The sequence below is a fragment of the Artibeus jamaicensis genome, unplaced genomic scaffold (genome assembly GCF_021234435.1).
Source record: "Artibeus jamaicensis isolate MK-2021 breed Jamaican fruit bat unplaced genomic scaffold, CSHL_Jam_final contig_64, whole genome shotgun sequence".
In the NCBI taxonomy this organism is placed as follows: domain Eukaryota; kingdom Metazoa; phylum Chordata; class Mammalia; order Chiroptera; family Phyllostomidae; genus Artibeus; species Artibeus jamaicensis.
Window position 1 is genome coordinate 5,216,178 of NW_026521911.1, and position 15,976 is coordinate 5,232,153.

Genomic DNA, 15,976 nt, shown 5'->3' on the forward strand with positions numbered 1-15,976 from the left:
ATGACTTTGCTTTCTGAGTCACTAAGGAAGGTAAGGTCTACCATTTAATAGTTCCTCTACCATTTCTAATCATTTCTCTGGCCACATTAGATTTTTTCACTTCCTTTCTATATAAAAGGTCTTCTTTTATATATTCACTCACATGGAAATATTATTATTAGTTTAGTTCAGCTCAAAATGCACTCACCAAACTCAGGTGAAGCGCTTGCTCACCCACCTGATGTGAAAATACAAGCAAAGGAAGAACAGTGATTTTTTTCTCTCTCCATTTTCCACTTCCTCTGCACTCATTTTCTGATGGCAGTGGTAGGGCAACAAAGGGAAGTGAGAAGAATGAAAAGTCATTTAAGCAAATGAGATACATGAGTGGGATTGAAGACGTCTTTCTCAGCTGTCCCATTTTCAAACTGGGGACACACAGCTGCCGACAGCTGTACGACAAGCTCACTCCACATATCCATCTCCAAGCAGTTTTCTCCCTGCTCTTGGCCACGACTTTACATTCCTCCGGCAGCATAATCACACTCCCCTACTGGATGAAGGTGTTCTCACTCAACTGAGACCCTATTCTTGGGGCAACCCCCTCATCTAAATCCACACTCACTGCACTAACACATAAAGAAACCTTCCAGGACCGCTTCCCTCCTTCCCATCGCTGAAAGACACGGCTGTCTTGCATCTTCTCAAAACACACAGCCTACGTGCCACAGTGCTTTCTATCAGCACCCACTGTCAGCTGACAGTAATTCTGAGAAAGAAAAGACACATTGTAGTGAGGCATTGGGAACCTTCACGTAGCACACAATGGGGAGACAAGTCTAACTCTGCAACATGCCTGGGGGGGGGACGAAGGAGTGACGGTCATACTGTAAAAAACCTGCTCTACCTCTCTCTTGCTAAGGAGAACAACTATAAAAACTGAACAATACCTTTTTAAAAAAAATCTAAATAAAGGTTCTATGTGAGGAACTATGGGACCAAGAGCCAAATAAGAGAAGAAATCCAAAGACATAACTTGACATTTGGAATGATTTTTCTTCAGAAGAAGTGGCTGAGACAGGGAGGAGGGCTTCCTACATCTTGTAGCAGTAGGAATAAAAAGGAGAATAATAATAACCTGGTAAACACTATACACTTTGATTTGGGATCTTCCAGGGCTACCACCTAGGAATAAGCACAAATTGGAAATGGACTGCTTCTGGGAACTGAATCCTAGCTCCAGACCAGGTATGTGACATTGGGTTAGGGTGAACAGAATTTGCTAATACCCCTAGTTACCTGTCAGAGTAACTGAGAGGACAGAATACAATTCAAGGTCTCACATAACTTACATAACTTCTTATATACAATGTCTGGTACTCGAGCAAAAACAATCAGACATGCTAGGTGAGCAGACCACATTGGTGAATGCCAAAAGAAGAAATGGACAACATAAAAAGATCTTCAGCAAATCTAGAGAATAGAGGTATCAGACACAGACTTCTAAATATCTATCCTTAAAATGTTCAGACTGGCCATGGCTAGGTAGCTTCATTGCTTAGAGCATAGTCCTGACACGCCAAGGCTGTGGGTTTGATACCTGGTCAGGACACAAACAATAAGCAGCCAACGAGTGAATGAATAAGCACAACAACAAACCGATGTCTGTCTGTCTCTGCCTCTGTCTGTCTCTCCCTTTCTCTCCTTTCTTCTCTCTCTCTAAAATCAATCAATAAATTTTTGGAATAATGTTTAGATTGGGACAAAATTAGAATTTCAGTAGAGAGTCACTAAAGACAGGATCAATTAAGAATCTTAGAAAGGAGCCCTGGCTGGTGAAGCTCAGTGGATAGAGCGCGGGCCTGCGAATCAAAGGATTGCAGTTCGATTCCCAGTCAGGGCACATGCCTGGGTTGCAGACTGCTTCCCTGCAGGCCAGTTTCCAGCAGGGGATGCACGAAAGGCAACCATACATTGCCTTTCTCCCTCTCTCCTTCCCCTCTATAAATGAATAAGTAAGTAAAATCTTTTTAAAAAAAGAATCTTAGAAAGGAAAATACAAGTAGCAACAACTATTAAGAACTCAGTGAATGGATTTCATAGCAGGTAGGACAAAGCCAAAAGATTTGTTAAACGGAAGGTTTAAAAAATCAAGAATGAAACAGAGACACATGAAAAAATATGAAAAATACAGAAGAAAGTCTGAGATACTTAGGGGGTAAAGAGAAAAGGTCTAATAGACATAAAGTTGAAATCTCAAAAATAGAGGCAGTAGAAAATAGGGTAAAAGCAATAAATTTGTGAAAAGGTAATGCCTGAGAACTTTTCCAAAATGACAAAAAACAGTGTATTGGTTTGGGATCACTCAGAAATGAATTGATTGGAGGGATCAGACTTCATGCTAGATGGAAGCTGCCAGAGAAAGCTATGTAAGGCTGTTACGTCTGTTTTCAATACTTGGCCTAAAGTTGCCAGACATCAGACAGGCTGGCTGTCAGGAAAGAAAACTGAACATGACCTACAGAGTACGGAAAACCATGAAGACGAACTGCACCCAGAAGCATGAGGGCCGACTGGAGCCCATGAGAACACACGCAAACCATGAAACCTGTGCCTGTCTATCGCCACGTGGAGAGTTCAGCTAACTCCCATGGTATTGCTGTCTGAGCATTCATTTTGGGGGGCCAAGAAGCTAGCAAGGACCTTAAACTGACACTAGATCCCTTATCTTGCCTCAGATACAAGAGTCACAAGCAAATAAGCTTCTGAAATGACTTGTGACCAATAGTCTCCCCCACTTCCCAGGAGCTGTATGCCCTATGTGCCCTGGGAAAGACCCACATGGGGATAAACAAAACCCTACTCTTTTAGTTTGAATTGGCCAATTTGGCCCTAACCCAGGAACCCAGAAGCACTACAGCCATGAACCATAATAAAGGCATGTGCCCCAGGTCCTGCCTTTCTCTGCACTCTCCCTGACCTCCCTATGCAGCCCCTCAAGGCATACTGTGAACTTCCTCCACTACTTACCAGCGATAAACTTCTGTTTCAATTTCTCTTCTGATCTGCTCTTTAACCACCCAAACACCATTACTGTAGCCTGAAATCACCATCCAGCACTCTATGCTCCAGTTAACAAATGCTAATTTAACAAAGTCATAAGACACTGCCTCCAAACTTGATGATAAGGGTGACCTGAAGGAGAACCTGGTACCTCTCATCACTGAGCTGCAACTTATCTGGCCTAGGACATGAAGAACCTGAAGATCTGGCAGGAGCAGGGAGAATGCAGGCACAGGTGCCATTCGGTGCCCACTAATTGAAATACCAGGTACTGACATTGCACCAGGGCTGCTGCAATGCCTGGGCCCGCCACTGGTCTTCAGAGTGAGAAAGGAAAAAAAAAAAAAAAAGGCTTCTGATTCACTCCCCACTTCCAAATTTTATGCGAATTTCTCTTGTGACTAACCCTAACCCAATCCTATAGTGAGAATGGAGTCCTGGGAAGTGCAGCTTCAGTTTAGCTAAGCTGACCCAGCTAGTGCACTACCACACTCCACTCTTGTCAACCTGATGTCTGTACACACCTCCAGCAGTCCTCCTTCCTGTCTGCCAGCATGCAATTCTCTCTCACAACCACAACCACACCAACGCTCTCTCCAAAAGAGGGTACAGAATTCCTTTATTACCAATGTCAATAGAAAATAAGGTAAAGGCAATATTTGAAAAGATAGTGGGTGAGAACTTTTCAAAATAATTAAAAATATGTTATTGGTCTGTGATCAATCAGAAGTGAATTTATCATAGGGATTAGAACTTATTTTATCATGGAAGCTGCCAGGGAAGTCTGTGTAAGGCTGTTACACCTACTCTGATATGTGAATACTAGGTGATGTTTAAATCTCTGGTCTAAGTACACTATTTAAGATTAACTACTACTAACACAGTTTATTGTCAATGGTAGAGGAATAGAAGAAAAATTTGTATATATATCCCCTTATATGTGACTAAAACACATATAAAAGTATCACTGTCCGGGAAGTATCCAGGTATGTACTTAGACAAATAGAAACATTTACTGAAGAATATACAAGATACTAGAAACATAGTAGATAGGGCAATGATGTCTCGGTCCCCTTCAAACTGGGCACCAGGCAGGGGACCTCTCACAGTTTTCCCAGCATCTCTTCCACTGTTCAAAACACTCTGCAAAACCCTTTGTTTGGAATTACCATCAGCTGCCCCATTGTATTTTCCTAAGTCTCATCGAGGGTCTGAAATCTCTTCGCTTTCAAAAGGGATTTTAGTTTTGGGAAAAGCCAGAAGTCACAGTGCCAAATCTGGGCTATAGGGGGCATCGAGTCACCTCGGTAATTTGATGTTTCTCAAAAAACTGCACTAGAGGTAGGTGATGCATGAGCTGGTGTGACAATCCCAGTTGCCCATATCTACAGCCATTTTCATCATATTGCAGCTCTCAACCAGCAAAGAACATTGAGGTAGTACTCCTTATTAATTATTTGGCCTGGTGGGGCATATTCATGATGGACAACATTTTCCCAATCAAAAATCAGTTAACATGCTCTTGATCTTCTTGCAACTTCTCCATGCCTTCTTTGGGCATGGAAAACCAGGTGACTTCCATTGGAATGAATGGGCCTTTGTTTCTGGATCATAGTCATAAACCCACCATTCATCCCTGGCTATGGCCTTCTTGAGAAAATCTAGTTCATTTGTAGTGGTTTGAATCAAGTCATTAACAACTGCAGCACGATTTTCTTTTTCCTCTGATAGTGGAAGCCACAGAATGAATTTTGCTGTGACACATTTTACACCAAGATTCCTCACCAAAATCTCGGACACAGTAGTTTTTGGAATCCCCAGATCAGCTTCTAGTTCTCAATGGTCAGTTGATGATCTTTGTTGACTTCAACCTATACATGTTCAAAATTCTCAAGTGTTCTTCTTGTTGCAGGTCTTCCAGAACTTGGATCCCTTTCAACAGATTCTTGACCATCTTTGAAGCATTTGTGCCACACTTTCATTTGTGCTGCACTCATTGCACCATCCCCAAGAGCCTTCTGAATTATCTGACTAGTTTTTGTGAAGGAATATTTAACGCAAAATTTGACGCAGGTTCATTAATGTACTTGCTCGGTCATTTGGAATGTGACTGCCACACAGCACACAAGCTCACTCAACAGTGTCCACCACCCCCAGTGACTAGTATGGCAAGGTTATCATTGTTCACACACGCTCATTCCAGTCCACTCTCCTTGGCTGTGAAGTTACATTGATGTCACGCAAACCATTCTTGTTACATTAGCAATGGCTAGACATTATCTGGACAGACCTCATATATTTAACCCTGGTTGGGTGGCTCAGTTGGTTGGAGTGTTGTACCATTTTGTTGCACCAAAATGTTGTGGGTGTGATCCCTAGTCAGGGCACATACCTAGGCTGTGGGTTTGATCACCGGTCAGGGTGTGTGTGAGAGGCAACCAATTGTATTTCTCACATCCATGTTTCTCTCTACCTCTCTCCTTCTCTCTCTCTCTTCCTAAGTCAATAAGCACCTCCTTGGGTGAGGATAAAAAAAAAAAACAGGTACAACTTCTAGTTATAAAATAAATAAGCTCTAGGAGTAAAATATTTAACATGGTGACTATAGTTAATACTATACAGTATATTTGAGTGTTGGCTAAGAGTAGATCTGAAAAGTTATCATTTACAAGGAAAAAATTTGGAGCTTTGTGAGGTGATAGGTGTTAACTAAATTTATTGTGATGACCATTCTGTAATATATACATATATCAAAACATTATGTGGTATACCTTAAATTTATATAATGTTATATGTCAATTACATCTCAACAAACTGGGGGCAAACCCTCAACTAATAGCATATTCAATGATGAAGACAGAAAACATTTTCCTATGAGATCATGAACAAGAATGTATGCCCACTCTTGCCTATTATTTAACATACTATTAGAAGTCCTAGCCAGAGCAATTAGGTAGGAAAGAGAAATATAAGGCATCCAAATTGGAAAGAGGTAAAACTGTAACTATTTGCACATGACATGATAGTCTATACAGAAAATCCTATTATTCCATCACGGAACTGTTAGAATAAATGAATTCAGTAATGTGTTACAAACCCACATTCTTGGGTACCACCCCAGACTTGCCAAGTCATGGGTGCTGGGTGGGAGGCCCACAGTTTTTGCTGTAACAAGCTGTCCAGGGAACTCTGGTGCTTGTTCATATTTGAGAATCACTGCCTGGACTGAACTCCTGTCACTGACTATCTCTGGGACCTTTCTGTGCCTCAATTCCCACATCTGTAGATAGGGAAAAATAATGGTATACCTGTTTCAAAGAGTGGGTGTATGCTTTCAAAAGTTGAAAAGTGACAGACACTATTATTATTTTTTTAGAGATTTATTTATTTATTTATCTTTAGAGGGGAAGGGAAGGAGAGAGAGAGAAACATCAATGTATGATTGCCTCTCGTGCGTCCCCTGCTGGGAACTGACTTGCAACCTAGCCATGTGCCCTGACTTGGAATCAAACTGCAATCCTTTGGTTCGCAGGCCCGCGCTGAATCCACTGAGCTATACCAGCCAGGGCCAGGCACTATTATTATTAATTAACAATAATTAGTATTAAATATTAATTAGTTGACATTGTATACAACTTGGTTTTCTGATTTTCTCCACTCAAATGCTGGCTGTGCCTGGAGGGGCTGGAGGTGTAACAGAAACATCAGTGTTCACTGAAAGAAATCATGAAGACCAACTGGCATAGGCATCAGGAAGCCAGACAGAAAGACTGAGGAATAGAAGGACTGCAAACACTGGGAGAACAGGGGAATGTCCCACTGAACCAGACTTGGTCTGAGTGGGAGAGTGAGCACAAGCGGACAGGAAGTACCGCAGGTGAGGGTGTGGGCATCCTCGCTCTGCCCAGGTCAGGCCTCTCATCCACCAGGTGTGGAAAGCCCAACCTGTCCACCCTCCCTCTTATGCCGTTGGATCCTCTCAACCTGAGCTAGGATCCAGGTGGCTATCAGACCACAGACCCCTTTCACAAATGAAAATACAAAAAGTGAAACTCACCAGTCAAAGCCATGATATTCATTTGAGGTCTCTATCCACACCAACAGCAAAACCACAGATATGCAAAATGCAATAACCAAAAATGGGTAAAATAACCGCTCTCTCTGGGAAGAGAAAAAAGGAAGTAAAATTTAACTCCATTGATTCACGTTACCTCAGCGGTACCTGTGTACACTTGCCAAAGGTCTGTGCGGTCACAGTGCCATGCGTGACTCTCCCCGGGCTGCACTGAACACTGTATTCTTCTTACCCCTATGGAATTTTGTATAAGCTACTGTACATTTATCACACTAAAATGGAATTATGGGACTCACTCATTGAGTAGTTCATTAACTCACTGTTCATTAGTTCATGTACTCATTTATTCACACCTGGAAGGGCCATAAGCAGGTTAGGGAATAAGCCCCCCCCCTTTTGAGTAGCTATTTTGTGCTACTACAATGTTAGGGACTTGACAAGCTACTTTCGTTTTATATATTTCTCAGTATAGCCATTTCATATTAGGTATTGTTAATGTTATTCTGCAGAAGAAAGCACTAAAGCTCAATGGGGTAATATAACTGACTCACAGTCACAAGGACAAGTAGCAGGGATACTGACCAGATCTGTGAACCCAAAAGCAGGATGGATATTCAAACTGAGCCTTGAAGGCAACCGCCTATGCTAAAAGTGACAACACACACCAGCCATGCCAGAGGTTGCCAAACCCTTCCTGAAACATTAGGTTTGGGCTGCTACCTCAGTTATAGTCCTAACACATCTCTATCATGGTAGTAAGAAATCCATCTCTTAGGGACACTGCTTTTACTGTTAAAAATGAGTACAGTAATCCCTACTCTGCCTCAATCATGGGGTTATTGTGAAGAATGAGAATGAAGAAATAAAACAGAAAACAGAAAGGCTACATTAGAAAGAGGAGAGACATTACAGGAATCAGGCACTCACTGAACTACCACTTCTGAGGGTCAGAGGATGAAGAGCACAGGATTTGACTCAGGTCTTATTCTTCACATAAAACTTGGGTGAACTTTTAAAAACACGTATCAGATAATGGCCCTCCCCTGCTCACAACCCTTCCCAAGCTTCCCGTTGTCCTACAGTATCATCCAACCTGCCCGCCGTGGCCTACAAGGTCCTACGTGATTAAGCCTGGCCCACCCCTGACCTCACCCCAATCTACACACTGACTCCATCTCCGAACTCCAGCCACACTGGACTTCTCTCAGTTTCTAGAACATAACCCAAACTGTTTCCACCAAGAGCTTTGTACTCCCTGGTTCTTCTGCCTGGAATACTTTTGCCCCCAGACGTACACATGGCGGGCTCTACCTCGTCACTGAGGGGACGGCTCACATTCCCCTCTTTCTAGGAGGTCTCGTCTAACCACCCTCCCTTCCCAGTTTCTAGTACATTGTTTAAATTTCTTCTATTTGTTGCCCTCAAAGCATGTACTGCTATCTGAAATCATTTATTCTTCACTTATTGTTTACCACCTAACATCCCACTAGAATGTGAAGTGCAGGGAGGGGGCAGATGCTTTAGTCACTGTTGAACATAGTGTTTAACAAAATTGTTTTTATTGAATAAATACATTTCCTTATTTTGCTTTTCATTACTGTCACTCTTACAAACATTAAAGGCTCCCCATTGTTTATAGGATAAAGTTTAAACACTTTAGTGTGACATAAACATGCCTCATAATTTGATCAAAATATTACTTTCCAACCACTTACTGACTTACATGTCACTAAATTCAACATTGTATACCTGCTTTTCCCTAAACACACCACTGTGCTTCTCTGCCTCTGGACTTCTGACCATGTTATTCCCTCCACTTAGAAACCCCTGCACCATTATTTCTGTATGTGGAAGATCACTTCCACAACTTGCTAACTCCAAAAACTGCAACAACAGCTAACAGTTATTGAGTGCTAATTGTGTGCCAGGCCCAATTCTAAGTGTTTTCCTCATATTACCTCTTCTATCCTCAAAACAAACTTTACTGGTGGATCCTATTATTATTACCTCCATTATTCTAATGAGGAATCTAAAGCACCAGAATATTAATTAACTTGCCCAAGATTCCACAGTGATAAAGCTCTTTTCTTTAAAGTTCACTGAGTGAATAAAAACATAAGTAAGTGAATGAAAAATGAATGATATAAAAGAGTAAGGAAGATGCAAGTGAAGAATAAAAGTGAAAGAAAATGAAGAAAACAGACACATCTTTCAGTAATGTTAACCTTGGCTCCAGAATTGTGGCAGACCTGTCATGGGAGAACCAGAGCCCGGCCTCGCCCAGTTCTGGAGACTACAGAGCCCTCATGGCGGCAGGGATCAGCCTGTGCTCCCCACATGTTGGGAAGTGTGGTCCATATCCTCCCCATCTCTCTGTACCAAAGAGCAGCAGCAGAGTGCACGTCTACTTCTCTTCTCTGGTTTGATTTCCCACTCCAAGCTGTATAAGCCAGTGATGTAGGTGATATAGCATTCATGGTTACAATGGTCTGCTATACATGAGCTACAGTTTTTCCATCTTCTTGTCTTCCTCTTGTTCTTGTTTTGCATGGTTCACCCTGTTGCTGGAATTACAAATAAAACAATCAAGATCTAGTGGCTGCTTTAAATGTTTCCTACCCCGCCATCCTAGAGAAAAATCCATCAAAAATAAATGATTCGTTAAAAAAATTATAACTGGAACTTCCAGCCAAGATGGAGGTGTGGGTGAAAACACTGTGCCTCCTCGCACAACCAAGTTTAAAGACAACAAAGTTTTAGTAACAAAAACACAACCAAAACACAAACAATTGAACTGTATGGAAGTCTGACAACAATGAACAATTCAGCCAGACTGGTAAGAGGGGCAGAGTCAGTGGCTGGTGGAGCGGGGTCCCAGCTGGAAAAAGCGGCCAGACTGACCCAGGAGTGCAGGCAGCGGTTGGCAGATCCCAGGTGTGGGGTGGCAACAGGAAGACCCAGTGGGGGCACAAGGCAGTGGGCTGACTGCGGTCACACATTCACATTCAGATAAACTAGGCGAAGGAGGGAGCACTGAGATAAACTGTGCAGGCTAGGGCCCCAGCAACAGGAATTAAAGCCTAAAAGCACCAACTGGAAAAACTTTTGGGGTCGAGGTGCCTGGAGAAGCTCCCAGGCTCACAGAGAGTTTGTTGGAGAGACCCATGGGGTCCTGGAGGGTGCACAGGCCCACACACCCCAGAGCCGGCACCAGGGGGGTCAGGTTTGCTTGCGGGAAGCAGCAGAGGGGACTGAAATCCGAGAGAGAGTGGAACAAACACCATTGCCCCTCTCTGACCCGGCCCCCACATACAGCATCACAACCCAGCAACTGGGTTGCTCCGCCCTGGTGAACACCATAGGCTCCGCCCCTCATACGTAATGGGTGCAAACAGACTGAAACATTATGGCTCAAGAAGAACAGCTCAAAGCCCCAGAGTCAATACCTCGAAGTGACCAAGAGATAGCCAACCTATCAGATGCACAGTTCAAAACACTGGTGATCAGGATGCTCACAGAACTGGCTGATTTTAGTCACAAATTAGAAGAACATATGAAGGCTAAACTAAGTGAAATGAAGGGAAATGCACAGAAAACCAATAGTGATGGAAAGGAAACTGGGACTCAAATCAAGGGAGTGGACCAAAAGAAAGAAAAAAAAATAACTAGACAGAAAAGAAAGAAGAAACAAGAATTCAAAAAAATGAGGGGAGGCTTAGGAACCTCCAGGACATCTTTAAACACTCCAACATCCAAATTATAGGGGTAACAGAAGGGGAAGAGGAAGAACAACAAGAAAACTTATTTAAACAAATAATAAAGGGAAACTTCCCCAATCTGGCAAAGGCAATAGGAAATCCAGGAAGCTCAGAGTCCCAAAGAAGTTGGACCCAAGAAGGAACACACCAAGGCGCATCATAATTACATTAGCCAATATTAAAATGAAGGAGAGAATCCTAGAAGCAGCAAGAGATAAGGGGATAGTCACCTACAAAGGAGTTCCCATCACACTGTCAGCTGATTTCTCAAGAGAGACCTTATAGGCAAGAAGGGGCTGGACAGAAGTATTCCAGGTCATGAAAGGCAAGGACCTACATCCAAGATTGCTCTATCCAGCAAAGCTTTCATTTAGAATGGAAGGGCAGGTCAACTGCTCCTCAGATAAGGTCACATTCAAGGAGTTCATCATCACCAAGCCCTTATTATATAAAATGTTAAAGGGACTTACCTAAGAAAAAGAAGATAAAAAAGATGAACAGTGAAAGAACAGCAAACTCAGTTATTAACAACCACACCTAAAACAAAAGCAAACTAAGCAGACAACTAGATTAGGAGCAGAGCCATAGAAATGAAGATCACATGGAGGGTTAGCAACAGGGGAGTGGGAGGAGGAGAAGGGGGGAGAAGGTACAGAGAATAAGTCGCGTAGATGTTAGGTAGAAAATAGACAGTGGGTAGGGTAAGAATAGTATGGGAAATATAAAGAACTTGTGACACATGGACATAAACTAAAGGAGGGGGAATGGTGGGGGAAAGGTGTGCAGGGTGGAAGGGAATGAAGGGGGGGAATGGGACAACTGTAATGGCATAATCAATAAAATATATTTAAAAGTAAAAAATATATATAATCTAAGATAATGCACTGGATTCAGTGCAGAAGACTAGAGCTTCATCCCACCTTTCCTATTAACTCATTGAGTGTTTATTGCCATCATTGCACCATTCAAGGTTTGGTTTTCTCACCTCTAAAACAGGACCATATCCTCTGTTCTAGCCAACTAATAGACGCTGAAAGCATCACATGATGTTTTTTAAACTGCAACATGCTCTCAAAATAACGTAAGGACTTAGAGGCATGGGTGAGATATGTGAAAAACACAATCCCTGACCAGCATGTGACTCTCACACGGTGCCTGCCCCTTCCCTTTCACTCCCCTCCCACACTGAATCAGTGAGGGTAGCCTCCATGAAGAATGGATTAAGGATATTCAAAACAGCAATGGTTGAAATAAGACAGGTTTGTTTTTCTTTTGCCACCAAAACATTTCAAAGGCACGAAGAACAAGTATGCGGTACGTGGCTTCACGATGTCACTCAGGACCCAGACACTGGCCACCTTGCTGCTCCACTGCAGCACCGGGCTTCCTTCTCGGGGGGCCCCAGCAGCTGCTCAAGCCATATGCGCATCCCAACTCCAACTAGAAGGGAGGAGGAGGGAACGGAGAAGGTGCTCCCTTTGTTCTAAGAACAAGCACAGAGGCTGAACATGACATTTCACTGGCAGAAGAGGGGTTTTCTTACTAGTAAAAAAAAAACAGGAAAAACAGATATTGAGGGACATCTGGCTGTCACTACATTTTCTTACCCCACTGTGATAGGAGAATGTTGTTCTCATACTTGGAACTTTTAGAGAATGTATAAAAGTGCAGGGAAGTGGGGGACAATGTATTTATTTATGTATGTATGTATGTTCACCTTTTTAAAATTGTTGCTCAAGTACAGTTGTCTCCATTTTCCCCCAACCCCAGCCATCCCCACTTCTCACCCTTGATCCTACCACCCTTTGATTTTGTCCATGTGTCCTTTATAGATAGATGTTCCTGAAAACACTTTCCTCTTTACCCTCACTATCCCTTCCCATCTCCCCTCTGGTTACTATCAGTTTGTTCTTAATTTCAATGACTCTGGTTATATTTTGTTCACTTGTTTTTTTTTGTTTCTTGTTATTTAGGTTCCACTTACAGGCAAGATCATATGGTATGTGTTTTTCACCACCTAGTTAATTTCACTCAGCATAATGCTCCAGTATCACCCACGCTGTCAAAAAAGGTAGGAGCTCCTTCTTTCTTTCTACTGCATAGTATTCTATTGTGTAAATGTAGTTTTTTTGATCCACTCATTTACTGATGGGCACCTAGGTTGCTTCTAGCACTTGGCTAATGTAAATTGTGCTGCTGTGAACATAGAGGAGCACAGATTCTTTTGAACTGGTGTTTCAGGGTTCCTAGGGTATAATCCCAGCAGTGGAACTACCAGGTCAAAAGGTGGTTCCATTTTTAGTTTTCGGAGGAAACTCCATACTGTTTTCCACAGTGGCTGTACCAGTCTGCAGTTCCACCAACAGTGCACTAGGGTTCCCTTTTCCCCACATCTTCTCCAACACTTGCTGCTTGTTGATTTGTCTATGATGGCCATTCTCACTGGTGTGAAGTGGTATCTCATTGTGGTTTTAATTTGCATCTCTCTGATGCCTAGTGATGCTGAGCATCTTTTCATATGTCTCTGGGCTCTTTGTACATACTCCTTGGAGAAGTGTCTGTTCAGGTCTTTTGCCCATTTTTTAATTGGGTTGTTTGTCTTCCTGGAGTGGAGAGATGTGAGGTCTCTATACATTGTGGAAAGCAAACCCTTTTCTGAAGTATCCTTGGCAAATATGTTTTCCCATATAGTTGGTTCTCTTTTCACTTTAATGCTGTTCAGTCTTAAGGGTCTGACGCCAGGCAATAGTCTCTGCCCCTAAAAACCTTCTGTTGTGCTCCACTCTGTTTTTTTGTGAAAGGCCCTGTAGTATAGTTAAGATTGCATAGTCTGAACATCTACTTCTGGCCAAAAGGGAATAATAGGAACAGCAGTAACCTCTCACTTTAAGTGACTAAAAATCTGGGGGAAATATAAAACAAACAGTTTTCAAGCAGTGGACAAAAGACAGTGAAGGATAGCAATGCTTCAAAGAGGGGAAGCAAAGGAAGTGAGTACAGGCATATCTTGGAGATATTGGGGGTTTGCTACCAGACCATCGCAATAAAGTGAATATTGTAATAATGCGAGTTGTGAATTTTTTGGTTTCCCAGTGCATACAGAAGTTGTGTTTATACTATACTGTAGTCTATTAAATATGCAAAAGCATTATGTCTAAAAAGATGTACATACTTTATTAATATTTTTAAAGATTTTATTTTAGACACAGAGGAAGGGAGAAAAAGAGGGAGAGAAACATTGATCTCACATGCCCCCAACTAGGGACTTGGCCCTCAACCCAGGTACCAGCTCTGACTGAGAAATGAACCGGTGACATTTTGGTTTATGGAAAGATGCCCAATCCACTGAAGCCACACGAGTCAAGGCAACATACCATAATTTAGAATATCTTATTGCTAAAAAATGCTAACAATCTCTGAACCTTCAGCAAGTTGTGATCTTTCTGCTGGTGGGGGTCCTGCCTCGATGCTGATGATCGCAGGCCAATCAGGGTGGCAGCTGCTGAAGGTTAACACGGCTGTGGTGATTTCATAAAACAAGGCAGCAGTGAAGTCCTCCCCATTGCTTGACTCTTCCTTTCACAAATAATTTCTCTGTAGCATGCAATGCTATTTTACCCACATTAAACCCACAGCAAAACTTTTCAAAATTGAAGTCAATTCTCTCGAGTCCTACTGTTCCTTTAGCAACTAAGTTTACATAAATTTCTAAATCCTTTGTTTCATTTCAATCTTCACCAGCAGCAGATTCCATCTCAATACGACACCTTCTTTGCTCACCCATGACAGGCAGCTCCTCATCCACTGAAGTTATATCATGAGATTGCAGCAATTCAGTCACATCTTCAGACTTGACTTCTGATTCTGTTCCCTTTCCATTTCCACTATATCTGCAGTTACTCTTCCACGGAAGTCTTGAAACCAATCAACATCATCCATGAGTGTTGGAAACAACTTCTTTCAAATTCCTATTAATGTTGATATTTTGTCCTCTTCCTATTAATCATGACTGTTCTTAATGACATCTAGACTTGTGAATCCTTACAGAATTTACTTTACCCAGATCCATCAGAAATCACTATCTATGGCAGCTACAGCCTTATGAAATGTATTTCTTAAATAATAAAACTTGAAAGTCAAAATTACTGCTCGAACCATGGACTGAAGAATAGGTGTTTTGTTAACGGGCATGAAAACAACATTAATCTCCATCATGGCTCTTTGGTGACCAGGTACATTGTCAATGAGCAGTAATATTTTCAAGAGTATCTTTTTTCTGAGCAGATCTCAACAGCAGGCTTAAAATATTTAGCAAACCACTTACAAACAGATGCACTGTCATCCAGGCTTTGTTGTTTCACTTATAGAGCACAGATAGAGTAGATTTGCCGTAATTCTTAAGGGTCTTACGGTTTTGGGATTGGTAAATGAGCACTGACTTCATCTTCAAGTCAATAGCTGTATTAGGTGCTAACACGCACCAGCCTGTCCTTTGAGGCTTTAAGACCAGGCATGGATTTCTTCTCTCCAGCTATGAAAGTCCTAGATGGCATCTTTTTCCAATGTAGTACTATAGCCACCTCATTAATTATCTCAGCTAGAACTTCTGGATCACCTGCTGCAGCATCCACATCAGCACTGGCTGCTTCACCTTGCGCTTTCATGTGATGAAGACAGCTTATTTCATTAAACGTCAGGATTGCCAACCTCTGCTAGCTTCAAACTTCCCTTCTGCAGCTTTTTCACCTCTCTCAGCCTACATTAAATTGAAGAAAGTTAGGGCGTTGCCTGGATTAGGTTTTGGCTTACGTGGAATGTTGCAGCTAGTCTGATCTTTTATCCCAAACATTAAAACTTTCCCCATATCAATAATAAGGCTGTTTTACATTCTTATCATTTGTTCCCTGGAACAGCACTTTTAATTTCCTCCAAGAACTTTTCCTTTGCATTCACAACTTGGCTAAGCGTTTGGTGCAACAGGCCTAGCTTTCAGCCTGACTTGACTTTCCACATATCCTCCTCACTAAGCCTAAACATTTCTCAGCTTTTGAATTAAAGCGAGACACCTGATTCTGCCTTTCACTTAAACACTCAGAGACCA

General features: G+C 42.1%; 1 protein-coding gene across 2 annotated transcripts in view; it reads right to left on the reverse strand.

The window, feature by feature from the left end:
* Nucleotides 1-15,976, reverse strand: part of GDPD4 (glycerophosphodiester phosphodiesterase domain containing 4) — a 102,750-nt gene that overhangs the window by 62,052 nt on the left and 24,722 nt on the right. For both annotated transcript variants that reach the window (XM_053670782.1, XM_053670784.1), the window contains 2 exons: nucleotides 9,497-9,681; nucleotides 7,100-7,203 (listed from right to left, as the gene is read on the reverse strand). In XM_053670782.1, coding sequence (XP_053526757.1) covers nucleotides 7,100-7,203; nucleotides 9,497-9,667 — 275 coding nt within the window. In that variant the 5' untranslated portion in view covers nucleotides 9,668-9,681. The remainder of the gene's footprint in view (nucleotides 1-7,099; nucleotides 7,204-9,496; nucleotides 9,682-15,976) is intronic.